The sequence below is a fragment of the Mustela erminea genome, chromosome 1, assembly GCF_009829155.1.
Source record: "Mustela erminea isolate mMusErm1 chromosome 1, mMusErm1.Pri, whole genome shotgun sequence".
NCBI classification, from domain to species: domain Eukaryota; kingdom Metazoa; phylum Chordata; class Mammalia; order Carnivora; family Mustelidae; genus Mustela; species Mustela erminea.
This window is the reverse complement of record NC_045614.1, coordinates 13788194-13810636: the sequence shown is the minus strand read 5'-3', so window position 1 is coordinate 13810636 and position 22443 is coordinate 13788194. Positions and strand designations below refer to the sequence as shown.

General features: G+C 53.0%; 2 protein-coding genes across 6 annotated transcripts in view; both read right to left on the bottom strand.

Annotated features, from left to right (window-relative positions):
- Window positions 1-725: 725 nt before the first annotated feature.
- On the bottom strand, window positions 726-7904 carry PGLS (6-phosphogluconolactonase). The gene is made up of 5 exons (XM_032315276.1): window positions 7562-7904; window positions 4284-4391; window positions 3704-3805; window positions 3283-3423; window positions 726-1087 (listed from the first exon to the last, which is right to left on the bottom strand). Exons 1-5 carry the CDS (start codon window positions 7847-7849, stop codon window positions 950-952), a joined length of 777 nt encoding a protein of 258 aa, XP_032171167.1. The 5' UTR covers window positions 7850-7904; the 3' UTR covers window positions 726-949.
- Window positions 7905-15437: 7533 nt separating this feature from the next.
- Window positions 15438-22443, bottom strand: part of SLC27A1 (solute carrier family 27 member 1) — a 30445-nt gene continuing 23439 nt past the window's right edge. For 4 of the 5 annotated variants that reach the window (XM_032315235.1, XM_032315232.1, XM_032315247.1 and 1 more), the window contains exons 8-14: window positions 20237-20317; window positions 19585-19794; window positions 18355-18481; window positions 18129-18266; window positions 17885-18049; window positions 17361-17507; window positions 15438-16132 (exon numbers count right to left, since the gene is read on the bottom strand). In XM_032315235.1, coding sequence (XP_032171126.1) covers window positions 15975-16132; window positions 17361-17507; window positions 17885-18049; window positions 18129-18266; window positions 18355-18481; window positions 19585-19794; window positions 20237-20317 — 1026 coding nt within the window. In that variant the 3' untranslated portion in view covers window positions 15438-15974. The remainder of the gene's footprint in view (window positions 16133-17360; window positions 17508-17884; window positions 18050-18128; window positions 18267-18354; window positions 18482-19584; window positions 19795-20236; window positions 20318-22443) is intronic. The other variant, XM_032315252.1, reaches the window with a different exon arrangement.

The window sequence follows — 22443 nt, the reverse complement described above, 5'->3', positions numbered from 1 at the left end:
CAGAGCGGTCAGAAAGTCGAATTGTGGGTGCCTGGGGCTGGGGGAGGGGTGAATGGGGGGCTGTTTTATAGGTGTAGTTTCAGATTCCCAAGAGTTCTGGGGATGGACGGCAGTGAAAGCAGAGAGAACGTACTTAATGCGGCAAACGGGATGCTTAAAAATGGTTAAGATGGTAAATTTTGTTACTTTTTAAACACACACACACACACACACACACACACACAGGCCATGTCCCCTGGAACCTCCAAGAGTGACCTTATTTGCAGCTGTAATTCTTAAGGATCTTGAGAAGAGTTCACCCCGGATTTAGGGCTGTCTGATATCCACTGGCAGGTGTCCTTACTAGAATGGGAGAGGACACAGAGACACAGGGGAGGACATGTGACAAGAACGGAGGAGACCAGAGCGATGAGTCTACAAGCCAACGATGGCTGAGGGCTGCCACCAGCCACCAAACACCGGAAGAATGGCATAGGACAGACTCTCCTTCAGAGCCTCCAGAAGGATCCAAACCTGTGGACACCTTGATTTCAGACTTCTGACTCCCCCACCCCCGAACTGAGCAACCATACATTTTGTGGTCCTTTGCTCCGACAACCCTGGGAAACTCACCCAGGGTACCCCATCCCTCCCCTCCCCTTGCTGGGCCAAGGGCTTTGGGTCACACACTTAGCTGGGGCATCCCTGCTCCCACCACCCACCAAGGACCACGAGAGAGTGGAGACTTCAAGCAAATGCTCCCTTTAATCTCTGGTTCCCCAGAGCCCTGGCCGGTGGGCTGAGTGCCCCCAGAGCAGGGCTGGCGGCCAGACCCTGGGGCCTTCCTGCGGCACCAGGCGGCTTTTTGAAAATGAAGCCTGGAGTGGTGGTGGCAGCGGACCCCAGCCCAGGAAGGTCCTGGCCCACGAGGGCCATTTGTGGTCCCCACCGTGGAGTCCCTCGGGGCCAGCTACAACGTGGAATGCTTCTCAAAGGGCACCGTCAGGAGTCCAGCCGCTGCCTCGTCCAGGAACCAGCAAAGTTTCCCGGTGTGGGGCTGCACCAACGCAGCGGGGAGCGGGTTCTCCTCCTTGTCCTCCAAAATGCGCTGCATAGAAAGGGCAGGAGCATGAGGCACCCCCCAGCACCCACACAGCCCCTCAGAGCTCCCAGTTCCCTGCATGGACAAGACTGTCCTACTCTCAAGAGGTGATGTCGCCCTTCCAGCTGTCTTAGCCTCAGTCGGTCCCTGCCTTTTCTATCATCCGTGACTACAGGACACGGGGGTTGGCACACCTGCCCTGCACAGACTGGGGTCACACTTGCATTCTGCGGATCACACCCCGTCTCTGTCACAAGTGCGCAGCTCTGCTCTCACACGGCGAAAGCAGCAGCAGATGACACATGAACAAATAGGCAGAGCCTGTTCCCGCGAAGCTTTATTCACGGACACTGCAATCCAGATTCCACGGAATTTTCATGGGTCAGAGAATATTCTGCTTTTTTTCTTTTCCCATCCGCTTTAAAATCCTTCTTAGGGGTACCTGGGTGGCTCAGTGGGTTAAGCCTCTGCCTTCAGCTTAGGTCATGATCTCAGGGTCCTGGGACTGAGCCCGGCATCGGGCTCTACAGAGAAGCAAATAAATAAAATCTCTAAAAAAGAAATCCTTCTTAGCTGGCGGGATGTGGGCCCATGGGCTGTGGCATGCTGATCATCCCATGTGACCTTACAATTAGTGGAAATCATAAATGCTGCTTTCTGATAGCTGGGCCTGCCCCGTTCACTCTGTGAGGTCACCTCTATGCCCAGCCCCATTTTACAGGTGGGGAAGCTGAGGCTTGGGGGGCCTCAGGTGAGTGTACTCTGAGCTAAAACTGCCTGGACTGACCCTCAGGAGGTCCACAGGGAGGAGCACTCCCAACCCACCCTACAGAAGGGAAAGTTGAGGCTTGGGGTGGAGGTGTGAAGTGGCTGCCCAAGGCCATGCTGGGCATCATGGGCAGGGATCCTGGTCTGCAGGATTCTTTATAGTCTGCACCCTTAACCCTAACACCAAGCCAGCCCATGAGGACATCTGGGCTCAACTGTTTGGGAGGATGAATTGTTATTTGTTAATTTTTTTTAAGATTTTTTATTTATTTATTTGACAGTAGAGATCACAAGTAGGCAGAGAGGCAGGCAGACACGGGAAGGGAAGCAGGCTCCCCACGGAGCAGAGAGCCTGATGCGGGGCTTGATCCCAGGTCTCTGAGATATGACCTGAGCCAAAGGCAGAGGCTTAACCCACTGAGCCACCTAGGCACCCCTATTTGTTAATTTTTTAAAAATATTTCCAGTTTCTCCCATAGTTGGTCTTTCAATGATGGCAATTACAATATATTTTTTATTATTTAGTTTACTTTTAATAGCTTATATATTCTATATTTCCCTAAAATATTATGTTTAACTGTCTCTCTTTTTTTCTTATTCCTCCTTTTTTACTTATTCCTCCTACATAATTTTCCTCCCTGATTAGTTTTGCCAAGGTTTATCTTTGGGATCTATTACCACTAAGCTTTTAAGAATACTAATCAATTCATTAATTTCTTTTTTTTAAAGATTTTTTTTTCTTTTTTAGAGAGAGAGAGACCATGAGGAGGGTTGGGTGAGAAGCAAAGGGACAGTGAGAGAGACTCCAAAGAGGGCACAGGCAGGCGTGGGGCTCAATCTCATGACCATGTGATCACCACCCCAGCTGAAACCAAGAGTCAGACGCTTAACCCAGAGTCACCCTCCCCTTAACCAATTCATTAATTTCTGATTATAATGTCAGGTATTCCTTCCACTGACTTTTTCTAGACTTACGTTATTGTTCATTTCAAGTCTAAAGTGGTCAATTTGTTTAACAATTTTTTTTAAGATTTTTTTTTTTTAACAACTGAGCCACCCAGGCACCCAAGACTTTATTTTTAAGTAACCTCTACATCCAATGTGGAGCTTTGAACTTACACCTCCAAGCTCAAGACTCACATGCTCTACCGACTGAGCCAGCCAGGTACCCCTATTTAATACTTTTTAAAACTGCCTTTTCAAAGCTATGAATTTGCCCCTGAATGCAGCTTTGGCCTCACCTCATCAATATGCTTTAATAATTGTTTATTCCTAACTAGCCTATAATTATAGCTTCCACCTCCCCTTCAGCCCAAGAATTATTCAAGTACCTTGGCACCTGGTGCTTTCAGCACTATGATATCTGGGGCCATATTCCATCCTTGGGCCCACACACCTATGATCTTCTTGGGAACAGGGCCCTTGGCCATTACCTTCAGGACAGCTGCCTTGCCTTCTCCAGTAGCCACGAAGATGACGGTTCGAGCTGCGTTCAGCACAGGAAGTGTGAGGGTCACACGCTGTGGTGGTGGCTTTGGGGAGTCACTAATGGGGGCTACAATCTTCTCCCGCTCCTGGGGGAGGAAGGCCGGGATGGGGACAGAAGGACAAGGTCACTTCAGCTTCATGAGCGCTCACACACACCCGGCATGGTCTGTTGGATCATTCCAACCCCTCCTACTGATCCTGTAGTACTTGATTTAAATCCTCATTTTAAGACGGGTGAACTGAGGCTCAAAAAAAAAGCCAACTGGCAGATGCTAACTAAACCCCGCTGTGGGTACCTCCTGGCCTCCCAAAGTGGCCCTCCCTCTGGAAGCCCCAGTCAGCAGAGGCCCATGTGGGCACACTCACCTGCAGGAGGGGGTGGTCTGGGAAGAGCGAGCAGGTGTGGCCATCAGGACCTACCCCGAGAATTAGCAGATCAAACACTGGAATGGAATCCCCTTGGAAGGCCTAGATGGGGGAGAAGACAGTCCTGTGAGGCTGTGGGGGGTACTCGAAGGCCACAAAGAGACAGTGATCAGAAAAAGAATCCCAAGTGGTTTTAACAGGGAACAACACCCAGTCTCACCTGCATGAAAGGGTCTCTACGAGGTTCCACGTTTCATCCATTTGACTGGCCAAGAGTCTGGAGACACAACTGTCCCCCAGATGTGAGAGCCCAAGCCCACTCCCAGAGGGTCAGAAGCTGGGCCACCCTGAGAGACCCAAAGGTGGGGCTGTGGCCTCTCAGAAGAGGGAACCTCCGGGCATCTGTCCAGGGTGGGGCAGGATTTGCCAACCACTCCTGGGGGCAGTTTTTGCTGGTGACAATCATGCAGCGCCACCTGCTGGGCCACTCCCCCACCACTTCCCTGGGTGCCAAGTAGGCCTCCCTGGGGCCAAGCAGGGGGTGGGGCATGGGACAACCAGAAGGTCGACCACAACTCACCTGTCTCAGCTTCTTGGCATAGTCTTCCGCCGCCTCCTCCACAGGCAGCTGGGGGTTAATGGTGATCACCTGGCTGTCAGGAATGGGCAGCCTGGAGAGCAAGTGGGTCTGCAGCAGACAGAGGGAAAAAGTCACCCAACAGCAACACGCAGCTCCCAGAGGCACAAGGTTTGCATGGGTGACTGAATGGCCCCTGGGACAGACCCATCATCGCACCCACCTTCTGTGTGTGCTGGGATCCCGGCGGCACTCCGCCAGGAGTCTTTCAAGTCCAGCATGTTTGGGGGCCTCTGGCCCCAGCCAGCACCTGTGTGGCTGTACCACAGTCCTGTTTCAAAGCCCCCAGAGTCCCTTACACCTCAGGATAAAACCCACTCCCTCTCTGCCCTGCACAAGGCTTTGCAGACCCTGCGACCCCAACCCGCACATAAGCCACTGCCCTTGCCTGGGAGACTCCTATACGTCCTTCAGAGCACCTCCTCTGAGGACCCATCCCCCGCCTGTGCCTCCCCTACACCGCATGTGACAGTGGTAAGCACTGACTTCTCTTCGGCTGCCACTACAGGGTGTCCTTGGCCAGCATATAGCACATGCCCCCGCCTCGGGAAGGTGGATTTAATTTCTTTGGAAGCACCCGGAGTCAGGTCCCCTGCAAGGTGGAGGGCTCTAGCCTTTTCCCTCATCTCCCCAGATTTGATCTGCTCCAGGAGGGACAACTGTGACCCCCACGTTGGTGCCTCCCTTCACACAGGATCTTGGAATCCTGTGCCACGGAGACAATGCCAAGCTGAGCCACAATGGAAAAGCAGGAAGCCACAAAAAATATTGTATGAGAAGGGACAAGGGACAGGGACATGAAGTACACATACCAGACCACAGGGCTGCCTGCCCTGAACACTGCCCGAGGAGTAAGAGCTCTCTCTGTATTAAAGGTAATGGGGAGCCAAGGAAGGTCTGGGAGCCAAGGAGGGCCAGGGTCAGATCTGTTGTTGGCAAGACCTCTCTGCTTTGTCCAAGGTTCCCATCGATACACACCCTTAGGGATTACACTGAGCAAAGCCAGTGCAGGGTATCAGTGTCCTCTTTCTGTCATGTGATCCTCTCCTTAGCTGCCCCTTCCCCCCAGGCTCAGAGCCATTCCTTTCTCCTCCTCCTCCTCTGCCTGGGCTCCTGTCAGGGAGCCAAGGGCTGGAGTGTCAGTCAGGCAGGTTCCTGGAAGTGGAACTGCTGGTTGATCGGACTGTTTCTCTCTTAACATTCTGTGGGCATTGAGAAACCATTCCTAAGAAGGAGGCAGCCTCAGCTAATCCCCCCAGCCCAGAGGAAGCCCTGGCCTCAGCAGCAGCAGACCCACAGAGCACACAGGGTAAGCAGAACACTCCTGCTGACAGAGCCCCAGGGTATACCGGATGCGTCCTTGAGGACAGAAGCAATCCTGTGCTCCTATACTGGGTTGACTCGTGGCCCCCAAGATTCGTGTCCAACCAGAACCTCAGAATGAGACCTTATTTGGAAGGGGGTCTTTGCAGATGTCATTAGTTGACTTCAAGTAGAGTAGTGTAGGCCCTGAATCCAATGACTGGTCTCCTTGAAGAGGCAGATGCAGAGACTGGAGGCCAAGGAACACCAGGAGCCCCCAGAGGCTGGAAGAGACCAAGGATCCTCCCCTCGAGCCTCCAGAGGGAGTGTGGCCTTGCCAACACCTGGATTTTAGGCTCTGACCTCCAGAACTAAGAAAATAAGTTCTTGTTTTAAGCCACCCAAGTTGTGGTCCTTTGTTAGGACAGGCCAGGAAACTCACGGGACTCCCCTCACAGGGAAACTGGCAGAAGGAGCAAATCTTTGCCCCACACTTGTTCCCATGGCATCACATTTGTCTCTGTCATACCCTCTGCCCCAGCTCTGCCCCTGGCCAGGACCTCACACCTCCAGGCCTCAGCTCAAACATCCCAGGCACTTTCTCTCTCACGCTATTATCTTTGGTCCACACTGCATTATGAGAATGCTCTGAGTGGACTTCCCTTATTTATTGCCCTGTGTGCTGGTGCCCGATGCCCCACTATGAGCTATGAGTCCCATGAGGGCACTTTCCAACACCCCACTGTGTCCCCAGCGCTGGATACAAGGACAATGAACAACCCTGCAACTTTTTTTTTTTTTTTTTTACTGTTTTGTTAGGATTTTGTTACTTGAGGAAGTACAGTTCAAAAAAAAGCAAAAGTTCTTCAAATTCATGCAAAGTAAAAAGAAAGAAATGTGAGCACAGTTTTTAATGACGCTTTTGAGGAAGACACACTGGGGGGCCCCTGCCCTTGAGATGCGTCCCTGGGGGTCCCTGGGGGGGTCCGTTCAAACCCTAGCTCCCCTGCAGGTCAGCAGGAGGCCCCGGCACACAAGCTCTCCTTTTCCGGCCCCAGTTTCTCCATCTATGAAATGGGGGAAATGACAGCCTCGACTTCATAGGTTATTGTGAAATTACATGAGATGATGTGGTGAAAATGTTTGATAATCAGTAGACCTTCCTTTTGATGACAAAACAAAACAACAACAACAACAGAAACCAGGAAACCGTCAGCTCAAGCTTCTACGCAAAGAGAAGGCAACACAACCAGTACCTAAGTGACCTGTAGCTTCTTCTGACCAAGCCCACCCCTTCCACACCTCCCTGGGCGTGTTTTCCCCAGGAGGACTTAGCCGATACAGCTGGAGGACCCCAGCGCAGACCACGCCTCCTCCAAGCCTCAGTTTCCCTAACTCTGTAAGACCTGAGGCCACAAGTTAGATAACCAGACTGGGAGGTCATCAGCACCGAGAGCAGCATGTAGATCATCCTGAAGGCGTCCAGGCTGGAGATGTGAAAACTGAGACCCAGGCTCCACACCAGATACCTCCTGCCTGGCCCTTCCCTAACTCTGCCCTTGCAAGCTACCGGGCTGGCGCCCCAGAACGTCTCTGAGTCCCTGGAATGGGCCACTGTTTCACCTCCACGCTCTCGCCCGGACTGTGTTCCCTCTACCTGGCCACCAGACAAAGCGTAACGAGACTTCAAGGTCCCTACCGGCCCACTCGGTGGCAGTGGACGTGGGAGTTCAGAGCACCCTGCAGGCCATTCCCAGATAGTGGCAGAAGGCAGAGTGTGACCCTATGCGACCCCCGTGGCGGGGTTCAGGAGGTGGGCGCGGCCTTCTTCATTTGACCCCCAGCGGCCCCCGTAGTAGGGTGCGGGCGGTGGGCGCGGCCCTCTCGGTGTGACCCCCGGCGGCCCCCGTAGCTCTCACCCGGTAGAGACCGTACGTGCTCTCGGCGTGCTCGAAGGGCACGAGGCGCTCGTCGCAGAAGCCCACGGTCCAGCGCGCGAGGCTGGCGGGGCCGGCGGGGGCGGCGGCGGCGGGCAGCTCACGGGCCAGCATGGAGACGAGGCTGCCGCCCGACAGGCCGAGCGCGAAGCGGGCGCGAGCTCCCGCCAGGCAGCACGCTGCCCGTTGCGCCACCAGTTGCGCTAGCGACGCGCCTAGCTCCTGCGGGCTCGAGAAGACCGAGATGAGGTCCGGGGCCGGCGCGGCCATGGCGACGGCGGCGGAAGGGAGGCGGAAGCGCTCCGGGCAGCCACCAGTGCGCCTGCGCGAAGGCCGGCCCTGCCGCACGGCTGTCAGTACCTACGGGCGGCCGCCTATGGCACATGCGCAGTCCCACGAGTGAAGTTGCGGCAGGGCCCTGCGGTGCATCCGAAGGGGCTCTTTGATTCTTTGCACGCTGTTCCTGAGCTCTTCCCTGGGCTGGAGCAGGCAGAACCGGTGCGGTTGTTCTCAAGCCTCGTGGTGTCAGGGTGGGGCCGAAGAGAGGACCCTAGAGCTGGGGTCCCTAAGAAGAGATTGCGAGGTGGGATGGAGGGAAGAGATGGGAGATTTCCTGGAGGAAGGCACCTTTTGGTGGACTTTGAAGTTCCTGAGCCTGATATTTATCTTGTTGCTCTTTTTGGTCTCCCTCTTTAATTAAAATATAAGCTACAGGAGGACAGAGTTTGTTTTGTTCTCTGATGCTTGGAAAGCTCCCTGATGCCAGGAAAGCCTGGCACAGAGTTGGACCTGAAAAGATACTTGTTCTTTGGCAGAATTGCTTCTGCCAATGCTCCCTGGGGATCTCTGTGTCTGAGGACCCAGAGAGGCCTCCACCCTTGCTCTTGCTTGGAGAGGCTCCCAGAATGAGGCAAATGTGTAATGGCTGATGAGAAGGAGTATTCCCGGGAATAGCATGGGCAGAGAAGTCTGTAAAGAAGAGAAGGCCTGGTGGGCCTGGGGAGCTGGCCCACTTATGGGGGTGGGGGGATAATTCAGTACGTGCAAGGAGACATGCATAGGTAGTACATCTTTAAAATCATTAGCAGATTGGGGCACCTGGGTGGCTCAGTGGGTTAAAGCCTCTGCCTTTGGCTCAGGTCATGATCCCAGGGTCCTGGAAACAAGACCCGCATTGGGCTCTCTGCTCAGCTGGGAGCCTGCTTCCTCCTCTCTCTCTGCCTGCCTCTCTGCCTACTTGTGATCCCTCTGTCAAATAAATAAATAAAATCTTTATAAATAAATAAATAAAACGGGCAAAGGTTCTGAATAGACATCTCCAATACATGAAGAGACATCTCCAAAGAAGATACAGAAATGGCCAACGACCACATGCAAAGATGTCCTGTCCACTAGCCACCAGGGAAATGCAAATCAAACTATGAGATACCACTTCACAGACCCACTAGGGTGACCATGATACAAAAGGATAGATGGGGCGCCTGAGTGTCTCAGTTGGTTAAGCATTCGACCCCTGTTTTGGGCTCGGGTCATGACCTCATGGGTCATGAGATGGAGCCCCAAGTGGGCTCCACGCTCAGCAGGGAGTCTGCTTGAATCTCTCTCCCCATTCACCCTCTCTTTATAAGTAAGTAAATAAATAAATAAATCTTTTTTTAAAAAGACATAAATACACACTTGCGTGCACACATACACCCCTTCTCATATTTCAAAGTTATCTAATTGCTTCTGTAATATGGCTCCACTCCTTTAATCCTGAAAAATCACAGTAAGAAGCTCAGGTTCAAGACAGACTTGGAGGAGGGGCGCCTGGGTGGCTCAGTTGGTTGGACAACTGCCTTCGGCTTAGGTCATGATCCTGGGTTCCCCGGGATCAAGTCCCACATCGGGCTCCCAGCTCTACGGGGAGTCTGCTTCTCCCTCTGACCTTCTCCTTGCTCATGTTCTCTCTCACTGTCTCTCTCAAATAAATAAATAAAATCTTAAAAAAAAAAAAGACAGACTTGGAGGAAAGAACTGCTTTTATCTGCTAGACACCTCAGTAACACAGACCATGGGCCAGATCTCAGTACTACTCACTAGACTTGCGGCTAGGACTCCATTTGCTGGAAACAGTCCTGACTGCCTGCAGTAGCTCGAAAGTAAGAAGGAGGGGCTGAATCCAGCCTGGGGAAGGGAGGGGTAACTGCATTCATTCATTTCCAAGATGTTGAACACATTTTGTCTTTCAAGCTTCTAGGCAATTTTGGTCCTCAGTGGTTAAGGGGTAGCAGAGGGCAGAGGGCAGAAGGTGGGATATCAGATTGGGAAGGGAAGGCAAGCATCATGTGGATGCTGTGTTGTTAAGAATCTGGTGGGTTGGGGTGCCTGGGTGGCTCAGGGTTGAAGCCTCTGCCTTTGGCTCAGGTCATGATCCCAGGGTCCTGGGATCGAGTCCTGCATCGGGCGCTCTGCTCAGCAGGGAGCTTGCTTCCTCCTCTCTCTCTGCCTGCCTCTCTGCCCACTTGTGATCTCTGTCTGTCAAAAAAATAAATAAAATCTAAAAAAAAAAAAAAATCTGGTGGGTTCCCATGGGGTCCCTTAAACAGTACAATTGAGGGCAGTGAATGAAGGTGCTATAGACAAATTATACAGGCCGACCCGCAAAGTGTTGTTCAGGCGAGTTTTATTATTTAGCACCCTTTGCTTCAGCAGAAATCAGGACCAGAGGCTTTCGCTCTGATGTCCTGGTTCCCACAATGCTGATACTTTACACATATAAGTAGCTGTCCTGCTCACCAGGGCTCCACATGCCCTCAATCACCATCACAATACACCTGAGCCTTCCCTCAGATGCTCCCATTTCACATCTGGAGAAACTGAGGCTCGGGGAGTGCAATGGTTTCTTCAACCATTCATTCATTCATTCGTTCATTCAGAAAACCATTTCCCAAGCTCACCTGTGCCCAATGCTGTCCTTCATCTGAATGAGCCCCTGAGGGCAGCAGTCCCTGCCCTCTCCTAGCTCGTACCCTCCTGGAGAAGTCAGACACTGAACAGGTAAGCCACATAAACACAAGAAAAAACCAGCACAATAATGGAGACACTATAGGGTGACGGGAGAGAAGGTGACTGGGGGCTGTAGAGATCGGGAGGTGAACGAAACGACATTTACATGGAAGCCTGAATGGCAGGAAAGACACAGTAGTGTATTTGGAGGAAGAGCGTCTCCAAAAGAGGCACAAGGAGACTAGAGCCCCAAGGCGGGAACTAGCAGAAGGCAGACACGTGTAACTAGAGGCTGACTACCCAGGCCACAGAGGAAAGGTGAGACTGGAAAACTGATCTTAGGGGAACCTCTGGAGGGCTTTGAGTAGGGGAGTGACTAGGATCCGTTTTTTAAAAATCACTGTGGCTACTCGGTGAAGGGATTGTGAAAGAAGCTATGGAAGCAGGGAGGCCAGCTAGGAGCCCATTTAGTGGGCTAGAGAAATCTAGTGCTGGTTGGGTTCGGTGGGTTCAGGGTGTCTTGGAGGCAGAGTTCTTGGTCCTTTCTGATTATGAGCCTTGGAACATGACAAAAAAGAGGAATCAGGACTGGATCCCGAGTTTCTAGCTTAATTGGATGCACGTGGAGCATTAACTGAGCCAGAGAAGCTGGTTGGGGAGAAGACTCAGGTCCATGTGTTGGCCATGTCTTGTCTGTAATAGATATATTTCCCAATAAGAGTGCTGGCAAGTGATGAGGGAAATTGCAACTTTGATATACTGTTGCTGGTGGGACCATAAAATGGTGCAGTCGCTTTGAAAAACAGTCTGGCAGATCCTCAAAAGATTAAACAGTTACCATATGACCTGGTATTTCCACGCCTTGGTCTATACCAGAAAGAATTAAAAACATACGTCCACACAAAGACTTGTATATGAATGTTCTCAGCAGCCTTACTCACAATAGACAAACAGTGTAAATGACTTAATGTCCACCACTGGATAACTGGTCAACAAAACACGACCCATCCATTCAAAGGGATATTATTTGGCCATAAAAAGGGACAAACCTGGATGAATCTTAAAAATAAGACGTTGAGTGGAAGAAGCCAGACACCAAAGACCACATGTTGTATGATCTCATTGACATGAAATGTCAGAACAGACAAATCTAGAGACAGAAAGCCAGTTAGTGGCTGCCAGGGTCTGGGGGAGAGACTTCAATGCATCTGAAGTTTCCTCTTGGGGGAATGAAAATGTTCTGGAACCAGACAGAGGCGACGGTTGCCCAACTTTGCGATCACTAAATGCCACCAAACTGTACGATTTACAAGCGTGGATTATTTGGCATGTGAATGACACCTTAATTAAAGATCAGCTGGAGCTGGCCAGGCATGCGACATAGGAACAAGGGTTCAGGGACAAGGGACAGCAGCAGTAGAAGCATGGAAGCAAGACACAGACTGGAAACAACCAATCACCATGGAAGGAAAAGAGCCTTCAGGATGGCAGCACCCGGGAGACTGGACTCTTCCCCAGAGCAAGGGAGACCCTTGAAAGGTTAGAGGCAAGGTCCTAGCCTCCAGCTGATTAAGTCCCAGAACCTAAGTCAGGTTCAGTGGGGTGAGGTTCAGAGCTGACGACTAAAGAAAGAATTCTTAAGATATCTTTGGTGCAAAATGGTGGTTTATTAAAGCACGGGGACAGGACCTGTGGGCAGGAAGAGCTGCTGCCCCTGGTTGTGAGGAGTGGCTGGTTATATACACAGGAGTTGGGTAGGTGAGGACAAAGGGGTGTTCAGAAGGGCTACTGGGGCAAAGAATACTATCAGGATATTGAAGGCCTGGTTACTATCAAGTAAAGACAATTGGGAGTCTCCTGGTGGAATGTTACATTCCTGCTATCAAGCATCCTTGTTAATGAGATTTAGGTTTAGAAGAAATTTAACTTTATTTACTTTTCCTTCTACCTCCGCCTCCTTCGGTTTTTTATGGAGGGGAGGGTGACATTAGGGCTTGAGGAACTGAGTTCTGTGTCTTTGGAAATTGAGCTATCGATAAGGTAACTTCTTTGTTTGTAAATCTCAAGGACATTTGCAAACCAAGGGAGACTCCCGCCTTGCAGGACTGTGATCTCTGCAAGTTAACTATTTATCATTTTATGGCAGTCAGGGGTGCCTGAGGAATGCTACATATATGGAGGGGAGCGGGTGAAGAGGGGGTGCAAGGCGCCAGCTTTTGCTTTGTCCTCAGCCAGCCTCCTGCTCCCTCATCACAGCCACCTCTCCCTGGAAGCCTCTCATGTCCTCAACTCTCCCTCCTCCCCATGCCCTCTCCAGCATGCTTCTCCCCCCTTGTCCCTCACACACCACTTAAGCCCTGACATTCCTGGCCCACGTATTGATGCCAGGCTGGAGCGAGTTTCTCTTCCCACAACACAGGGACAAACATCCTCTCTGTACACATCCTTCCTGAGCACCTTCTGATTCTGGCTTTCCTCCCGACCTAATGATGGTCCCTGGGGGCAAGTCACAGAACTTCTTGTTCCACAAAACAAACAAACAAACAAACAAACAACAACAACAACAACAACAACAACAAAAGCTTTTGGGGCACCTGAGTGGCACAATTGGTTAAGCATCTAACTCTTGGTTTTGGTTCAGGTCACGATCTCAGGGTTCTGGGATCCACCCCCACATCTGGCTCCATCCATGCTCAGCATGGAGTCTGCTTGAGATTCTCTCTCTCCCCCTCCCTCTGCCCCTCCCGATAGCTCCTACTATCTCTCTCTCTCTTTAAAATAAAATCTTAAAAAAAAAAAAAATACAAAGCTCTCAAGCCAGCCAAAGGCAAGGATCTTAAAAGCATCTTGCTAAGTCAAAGAAGCTGGTTTGAAAAGGCTGTACGTCGTGGGATTCCAAGTGCATGACCCAGAAAAAGCAAAGCTATGGAGACCATAAAAGATCCACGGTGGCCAAGGGTTGGGATAGGAAGGATGAAGAGATGGGAACACAGGGGATTTTTAAGGCAGAGGAATGATGACACCATCACAATGGACGCAGGTCAAAACCCAAGGAAGGTACAATACAGAGTGGAAGCTGATGGAAGCCATAGACTTCAGGTAATAATATTGCGAGAGCACAGACTCCTCGGTTGTAACAAACCCAGGTTGGTAATGCAGGACATAAATAGTAAGGGAAACAGTGGTGCGGGGTAGAGTGTATGGGAAGTCTGTACTTTCTGCTCATTTTTTTATGAACCTGAAATTGCTCTAATACTTAAAGTCTGTTATTAATTAAAAAGACAAACACAGAGCCTGCTGCCGAGAGTCACCAGGATTATTTCCCTGCCAGCTCAGATGGAGCCTCTTACCCTGATGAGAGTCACAGGCTTTGGAATGGGAAAGGTCCCGCTGGCCCGCTTTCTCACCAGGAGCTGCCTTCGTGCCTGTTTTCTTATCTGTATAAGGGGGACCATGGCAGTTGCGAGGTCTGATGGGATGTCATATGGGATGCACTTGCTTTATCAGCATACTGGGGACACTCCATCCCCAATGGCAGTGGATCCTTCTGCCTCCCTGCCTCCCTCTCCTTGTGGACGGTGGGCATCCAAGGACCAGCCCCAGTCAACTAGGGCTTCATCCATCCCCCGCCCCAATCCATTCTCAGGGCTGCCCCCTCCCAGCAAATGCTCAGGCATCACAACCCTTTCCTCCTCTGTCCCCTGCAGTGGAGACGAGATGAGACAGACATTGTAATACTGAAGGGGAAACAGCAGAAGTTAGGATTGAGTGTCTAGACTCTGGAGCTGGGAGTCCTGGATTGGAAAGCCAGTTCCAAAGGACCCCTTCGCAGCTCACACCCAGAGCTACGGCCACACTGGGGCACCTGCCAGAACCCACAGGCAGATCAACTGTCCCTTCCCTGGGGCTGAGGCTGGTGCAGGACTCTGTGAGGCCCCAGAGGCTGCCGGGAGGTAGGGAGGATGCTAACCACCCTTCGGCACCCCCAAGACCCCCATCTCCCACCCCTCCTCACTCCCCCACCTCCCCTCACCTCACCCCCACCCCCATATGCAGCCAGTCCCCAGACCCCAGAGGCCCTGCAGCTGCGCTTACAGGCCACACGGGGGCAGCAAGAAATGACCATGAGTTCCCCAGCAAAAAGTCCTGCCATCTGAAACTCAGAAAGGGTTCCGCGCCACATGGAGACAGACAGTAAATAACCGGGATTCAGGCACCAGACACTCTGCAGGTTTATTTCTTGAATTCAACCAGGAAACAAAACCATGGTGCTTGGAAAGGCCCACATGCAACAGCGCTGGTCCCAGTGTTTGTGGGACTGGATGCTGCTGCGGGAGGAGAGCAGGATGGACTGGGAGGCCAGTCCCAACCATGGGAGTCCAGGATGAGCCACCAACAAGGCCAACAGGGACGTCCGAGCCATCCTGGCTGTGTCGTCCAGGATGTCACCACCAGCACTGGGTCATCATCACCAACGAGGCCAGTGGGGATATTCAACAGGCTGGAACCCCCAAGGCCCAAAAGTCCATCTCGGACACCACCCCCAGGCATGAGCCCTCCCCTGAGACCCCTGCTGCCACTCCTATGGGTCCCAGCAGTAGCCGTGCCAAATGGGGACACCAAGAGGCCTCTGCCGGGGTGGGCATCTGAACAGTGAGCCGAACAGCCACCCAATGCAATCTTCAAGGCCCCCTCTAACAGGAGCTCCGTAGAGACGCCTAAAAGGAGATATGTGGGCAGGGGCAATGTCCAAGGGGGAAGAGTTGATTCTGGAACCTTCCGGGCATCAGGAAGGGCAGAGAGTGTGTATGGGAGACCCAGCAAAGATGGTCAAGTGCAAAGGGCAAATGGCCCAGCCTGGGAGATCTCTAGGTGAGTGGGGCGGACCACCTGTGGCTCCTCTGCTCGGGGGCCGGTGGGGAGGCTGGAGGGTCTGCCTGACACTCAGAGAGGGCGAGGATGCCCTGGAGTCCGGCAGCCTGGGGAGGCCTGGACAGAGGCTCCTTAAGGCACAGCTGAGAGGGAAGCCAGGAGGCTCCACTCTGGGTCCAGGACCCAGCAGGGATGCCCCTCGAGGGCAACGAGACCCTGCACGCCTATAGATCCCAGGAGAGAGCAGGGGAGGAGAGAGGGAAGAGGTGAGGGCAGATGGAACGGAAGCAGGGAGAAGACACACACACACATAAACACAGAAGCCAGAATTCAGGCAGGAGAGAGCCTAGAGGAGAAAAGAGGAAAGCGAAGATAGAGGAGAGCCGGGGGCTCCTGCTGGGACCCAGCTGCGCGGCACCAGGATGGCCCCACCTGGAGCATCTGGACCAGCCCCTCCGCAGGCAGGGCTGTCTGGCTCAAGCTTGCCTCACGGGCAAGGCCCAGCTGGCAGCCTCTAGCAAGCAGAGGAGGAGCATCAGAGGGCAAAGGCACCCGAGCAGATGCGGGTGTAGACACCCTGGTCCAGCGGCAGGTAGTGGCCCTGCTTCAGGTCCAGGAAGAAGAGCCTGTCCGAGGTCTGGCGTGGGTCGAAGCCCTCGTGCTGCAGTCGAGTCTTCTGGATCTTGAAGGTGCCTGTGGGGGTGGGCATGGGGTTTCTCAGCTGTTGGGGGGAAGGTTCTGGGATCCCCAAACTCACCATGCTGTCCTACACCTCCAGGCTTCTGCATAGGCCATCCCCTAGCGCTGGAAACATGCTTTCCCGTTTTGCTGGCCTGATTCCCCCTTGTCCTTCAGATCCTGACTTCATACCCTCTCCTCCAGGGAGACCTCCCTGCCCACTACCCCATCACAATCCCAAACACTGTGGATTCCCTGCCTGGGCACGGGTCCACTTCCCATGAGGCCAAGGCAGGGCTGAATCTGCCACAAAGTAGGTCGGAGGTCAGCAACCCAGAGCTGAGGGGCAAATGCAGCCCATCATCTGTTTTGTAAAGAGATTTTACTGGCACAAAGTGACACCCACTCATTTACACACCATCCAATGCAGCTTTTGCACAACAGAGGCAGAGGTAAGTTACTGGGACAGAGACCGCATGGCCCAAAAAGATCTGAGAATATTTACCATCTGGTCCTTTAAGAAACAGTTTGCACTCCCTGAGGTGGACAATTAAAGAAAAGTTTCATGAAAATTAAGGCTCAGGGGTAGGGTGAGTAGGAAAAAACCGAGGCAAGAGACCTGTGTGCATTAGAGTTGAGAAGGTTTCTCGTTTTAAATAAAACTTCAAAAACACAAGCCATAAGATTAAAAAAAAAAAAAAAAAAAGGTAAGTCTGTATCAAAATGAAGGGCTTCTTTTCAACAAAGGCCCCATTAACAAGGTTGACATTTAAGACTCCCAAAAAGAAGACTGCTGACGTCCGAAACCGCTAAGGAATTAACATTGGGACTATTAGGAGAAACTTCTGGTCAAGAAGAAAAAGAGAGCAAGGCTATAAAAGATGGGCAAAAATTATGAACAGGTGACTTATAGGAGGAGCGGGAACCTCCTAGTTCTGCGAACCTCAGAGGTACTAATACGATTTGCTCAAATTTCCTAGTCATCAGAAAAGTATGGGAGATGGAAGAAATGTACCAAACACTGCAGAATGCCTAGGGGGGCCAGGATCGAGGAATGGGAATAAATAACGATGCAGAGAAAACAAGATAAGGCCCCTACATGAGCCCACGGTGCCTGCTGGCCATGGACCTTTGCAATGGACCATTGCAATCTGGCAGGGGGGCCTAAACTGGGACAAATAAGCAAATGGTTGCTGAATCAACAGACAGATGGACAGACAGACAGAGACGCAGGAGGCCGCACCTGTGGTGTCCACCTGGGGCAGGAGGCGTAGGAAGATGGGCCGGGCATATGGCGCCAGAACCTTCTGCAGCTCTTGGTACAGTGCATTGGGGCTCAGCTGGCCGTGGGGGTCTGCGATGGCTGCCATGCCTGCTTTTCCCTCCACTCCTGGAGACAGAGGTTTTGCTAAGAACACCCCACCTTTTGTCCCATCGCAGGACTGGATGCACCCTTGGAGGCCCCTGGCCTCTGACGTCCAGTCCCTGCCATCTGAGATAACATTTGCTGGAACAGTCACTGTGTTACTGAGCTCCTGCAGCACTCTCTGTAACAGTGAGACAGTAGCTTTCCTGATCCCATTTTCCGGATAAGGAAACCAAGGCTGATTATCATCCATGAGGGGTGACTCCAGACCCAGGGCCCCTATCCCGGCTGCCGTGTGCAGTTACCCAGGTTGAGCACTGCCCCAGGGCACCTGTGCTTTCAAGCTCAATCAGGTTTGGCTCCTATGGAGCTGCCACACCCTAGGACCAACCCCAGCTTGCCTGGCACAGCCACCCCATACACAGCCACATCTGTCTGGCCCAGCAGGCGGCTCAGCACACTCTCCACCTCTGTAGTGGAAACATTCTCTCCACGCCAGCGGAAGGTGTCCCCGCCACGGTCCCGGAAGTACATGTAGCCCAGCTCATCCATCACCAGCACGTCACCTTGCAGAGGGGAGAAGGAGAGGTGAGATGGTGGCCCACCATCTCCATAGCCAGCACCCCACCCCCGCGGTCTTCGCACCTGAGAGGTAGGCACTGTCGCCCTTGCGGAAGACACTGTGGGCAATCTTCTTGCTGGTGGCACTCTCGCTGATGTAGCCATCGAAGCGACGCAGTGGGTCCTGCTGGTTGATCTGGCCCACAAGGAGGCCGGGCTCCCCTGGGAAGGAGGCCACCCTCAGACTGTGCTGGGTGGGCAGGGGGTGGGGGCCCCAGTTCCCCAGGGGACTGGACAGGGCCTGGCTCACCGGCCTGACATGGGATACAGAGGCCCTGGGCATCCCGCAGTAGTTCCATGGTGTCCTCATTGACCTTCACCAGCCGGATGGGGTACACATGGGGTAAGATACGGCTGTTAAAGCCACAGGAGCCAACCTGGGACAGAGCGATCTGAGTTGGTGAGAAGCCCCGGGGGATGGAGGGGACACAGCGTCCTCCCCACGGACACCTTGCCTCTCCTGCCCCAGGGCCTGGAATGAACACCCCTGCGTTGCCTGAACTCTGTGACCTTGGGTGATCTGAAAAAGGGGGTCTTAAGAGCAGTGCCTCCTTCCTGGGACTCAGGCTCCCTCTTCTCCCCCTTCCCAGCTGCCTTTGCAACCATGTGAGGAAACCCGCTGACTGGTCACCACTTCCAGGTCCATAAAACCCTCTGTGCTGGCAGGAAGGAAATGTCTAGAAGGATCCTGAAGCCCACTGCCCACCTGGCTCAATCCAATGAATAGAAATGCCTGTCTCTACACTGTTGGGCATGTTTGTTACAGCAGCAAGTTCCATGAGCATGGCCAGGGTATCTTCCCTGGCTGTCTATTCAACAGATATGCATGGGGCTGGGGCAGGGGGAGGGGAGGCTGGCTCTCAGGTACTGGGGCCCCAACACAGAGACAGACAAAAAAGGAATCCCTGCCCCCAGACGCTTGCTTTATCATGATTCTCCTGATCTACGCGTGGCTTAGTAGGGCTGCGTAAGAGGAGGGTCCGGCTCAGGCAGAATGGAGACAGTGATTGCTAACCCTCAAACCATCTGCAGAGAGCCTGCTCCCTGGGGGTGCTGTGCTGAGCTCACAGTCTGCTGGGGATCCAACAAACCCAGGGAGCTATCATCCCCACTTACAGATGATGACCAAAGCCCAAGGAGTCTGAGTGACTTCCCGGGTAGGAGGAGATGGGCACGCCAACCCCGGGCCAGGACCCCCAGGTCCCTGCTCACCCGATACCCCCACAGGTGGGACCTGAGGCTCATGAAGGCTGAGGCCTTGGCCCAAGGGATACCGCCTGACAGAGGACTTGAACTGTGGTCCTGCCAGGCCTAGGAGCTCCCCCTTCCCCCAACCCTGTCAGCCTGGCAGAGCCCTCCCAGGGGTTAAGCCTGTCCTACGAGAACGGGGGGAGGTGGGGGGGACTGGGGAGGCCAAGGTGGCAGTGATCCCCGAACATGATAACCTGCGAACGCCCACCCCCCCACCACCCCCATCCACCTTGCCATCCATGTTGGCTATACTGCAGTTGCATTCAGTGGCTCCGTAGAACTCGCCGATCTGGCGCACACCGAAGCGCTCGGTGAACTCCTCCCAGATGTTGGGCCGCAGCCCATTGCCCACCGCCAGGCGCACGCGGTGCCGCCCCTCCGCCTCACGCACCGGCTGCTTCAGCAGGTAGCGGCAGATCTCCCCGATGTACTGGACCACCTGGGGGGGTGTGGGAAAGCAAGGGGTGGGCCTGAGGAGAGTCACCACTCCAACCTGGGTGCTAAAACCAAATCGTCTTCAGGGCGATGTAACACCCACCCCCCCAACCCGGGCCATTTGCGCCTACCCCTTGCTGGATGGGGGTGGGGGGCAGGAGGATGCACTCAGCGATTCTCACGCCCCTCCCCGCCCTTCTGCTCCCCACGCTGTCTCCAGGGACCCCCGCGTGTGCCACAGACAGCGCAGGACTGCGGGGCGCACCGCTGACACCCCACCAGCCAGCCCTCAGCCAACAGCCCTAGCTCCGCGGGCTCCACTCCCAGTGGGGAGGGGTGCATCTCCCAGATACCTCAGGCACCTTCCAGTCCTCATCTCTGGGTTGACTTTGAATGATTACCACCAATATCCCCAATTTTTACTGAGGGTCACCAACAGTAAGTACCTGGACCAAAGCTGATAAACAGCAGAGCTTGATTTGAAGCTGGGCAGCCTGACTCCGGAGTCTGAATGAAGCCGTTTCGAGCCAATTCCCTCTGGCCCCACCGTCCTCACCGCCTCCTCTCCTTTCATTTCCCACCAACACCCGCTACCACCACAGCTCCTCCTCAGGGCCTTTGCACATGCTTTCTTCCCTGGGGCATTCTTCCCTGGGATGCATCTGGCTCTCCCATTTTGGGAGAAAGGTAACCGCTGCGGACAGACTGTCCCTGAACACTGCTTGCTAAATCTCTGATGAGAAAACAAATGTGCTGAGTACTCTCTCCCGCCAAGCAGAGAGTTCATTTAATTCCCCCAACACCCCATGTTGGACATGAAGCCCTGAGATCCACAGAGGGAAAGAGCGTGCCCAAGATCTAACCAGGAGGCAAGCAGAGATGGGGCAAGATTGGAACCCGATGGTGCTACGTTCCCTCCCTGGGCCCCCAGGCTCAGGTCCCTGCTTTTGCCTGTGGCCCAGCCCACCCCATCTCCAGGGCAGAGCGTCAGACAGGGTCTGGCCAATCAGCCCAGTACAACCTCAGCTACTAAGTGGTTCAAGCCTAACCAGAATTAGACCATAAGAATCAGCCCCAGGATTTCTGATAAACCAAAAGGAAAATAAAGGCTCTTTATCTCCTGGAGCTGCTGGGAACCTTCCCAGCCCCAGAGAAGCAGGGCTGGGAAGGAAGCTGCCACTAAGGAAGGAGAAAGACAAGAAACGGAGAGGGATTGAGGCACTCCTGGATCAGGCTATGCCTGAAGCTGTCCCCATGTGGAATCCTCAGGTCCATGAGCTAATAAATCCCCTTCTTTAGGAAGCCAGGGTTTAGGCTAGGCTTTTGGCTCCTGTCAAATGATACAAAGTCCTGCCCTGAGCAGCTCTCAGCTGTTCTCTTCAGGCCAGGGGAGGGCTGCCGGCCATGATTGAGGCAGCTGAGGTGGTAATGATCTCCTCGGGCCCGAGGCTGTGTCCCTGCACTGAGAGCAAACACTTAATCTTTACCTCTGGTCTGGACCCTCAGACAGACCCAGTGCTCAAGGGAAGACAACTCGGGTCAGTTCAGAGAGCCATACATCGGTGGGCCTATGCTAAGACCTCCCGCCTACAGGGTGACAACTGGATAGAAACTGGGAGCTGGGGGGCCCTCTGGGGGGCTCAGTAAGTTAAGCATCTGACTTCAGCTCAGGTCATGATCCCCGGATCTCGGGATCAAGCCCTGCATTGGGCTCCCTGCTCAGCGGAGGAGTCTGCTTCTCCCTCTCCCTCTGTCCCTCCCCACCCCCCCGCTGTGCACTCTATCTCATAAATAAAAATTTTTTTTAAAAGGGGGGTGGAAAAAAATTTTGAAATAAAATAAAAAGGGGGGTAGGAGGATGGGAGAACCAGGTGATGGGCGTTAAGGAGAGCACATGATGGAATGAGCCCTGGGTATTACAGGAGACTGGAGAATCACTGAATTCTACCTCTGAAGCTAATAAGACAGTATATGCTAATTAACTGAATTTAAATTTTAAAAAACAGATTGGATGAATAGGAAAAAAAAAAAAAAAGATTCTGGGAGGAGATCATTGACCTGGGACCCCGCCATGACTCCTGTGTCAGGGTGATCTTATACTTTAAGTGCACACACCCCAGTGGGTATGGAAGGATAAAGACACCACATACTCAGTCCCCCAGGGATGAGAAGGGGTCCAGCCCTGTCTCCTGCCTGTGTGTTCCTATGTAGCTAAGAAAGTGGGGTTCTAAATGACAGCCTGCTGTCTCCCGTGAGGATAGATGTTCTGTGATTTGGCTGTAGCCACCGTTTCCCCATCCAACAGCCAGAGGATGGGATTTCTGAACCCAAATGCATGCGCTTGTTTTAGCAACATTCTTGTTAAACTTGACCTTTGAGGATTTTGTCCTCTATTCCTTAAAGGGCTCCTAGGGTTTCCTGGTACTTCTCTTGACACAGAAATTCCCCTTCTTAGAAACAGAATAGACTATCAAGGATGTGGAGACAGTGACCAGTGCCCAGTGGGAGTATGGCACGTCAAGGACAAAGAGAGGGACCACCAGACACTATGGGCCTTCTAGGAAAAAAAGTTGAACTTGAAGCTGATCAATTATCTAGACCAGAGGTTCTCAACCACCAGCAACTCTGTCCTCTCAGAACCCTTCGCAACATC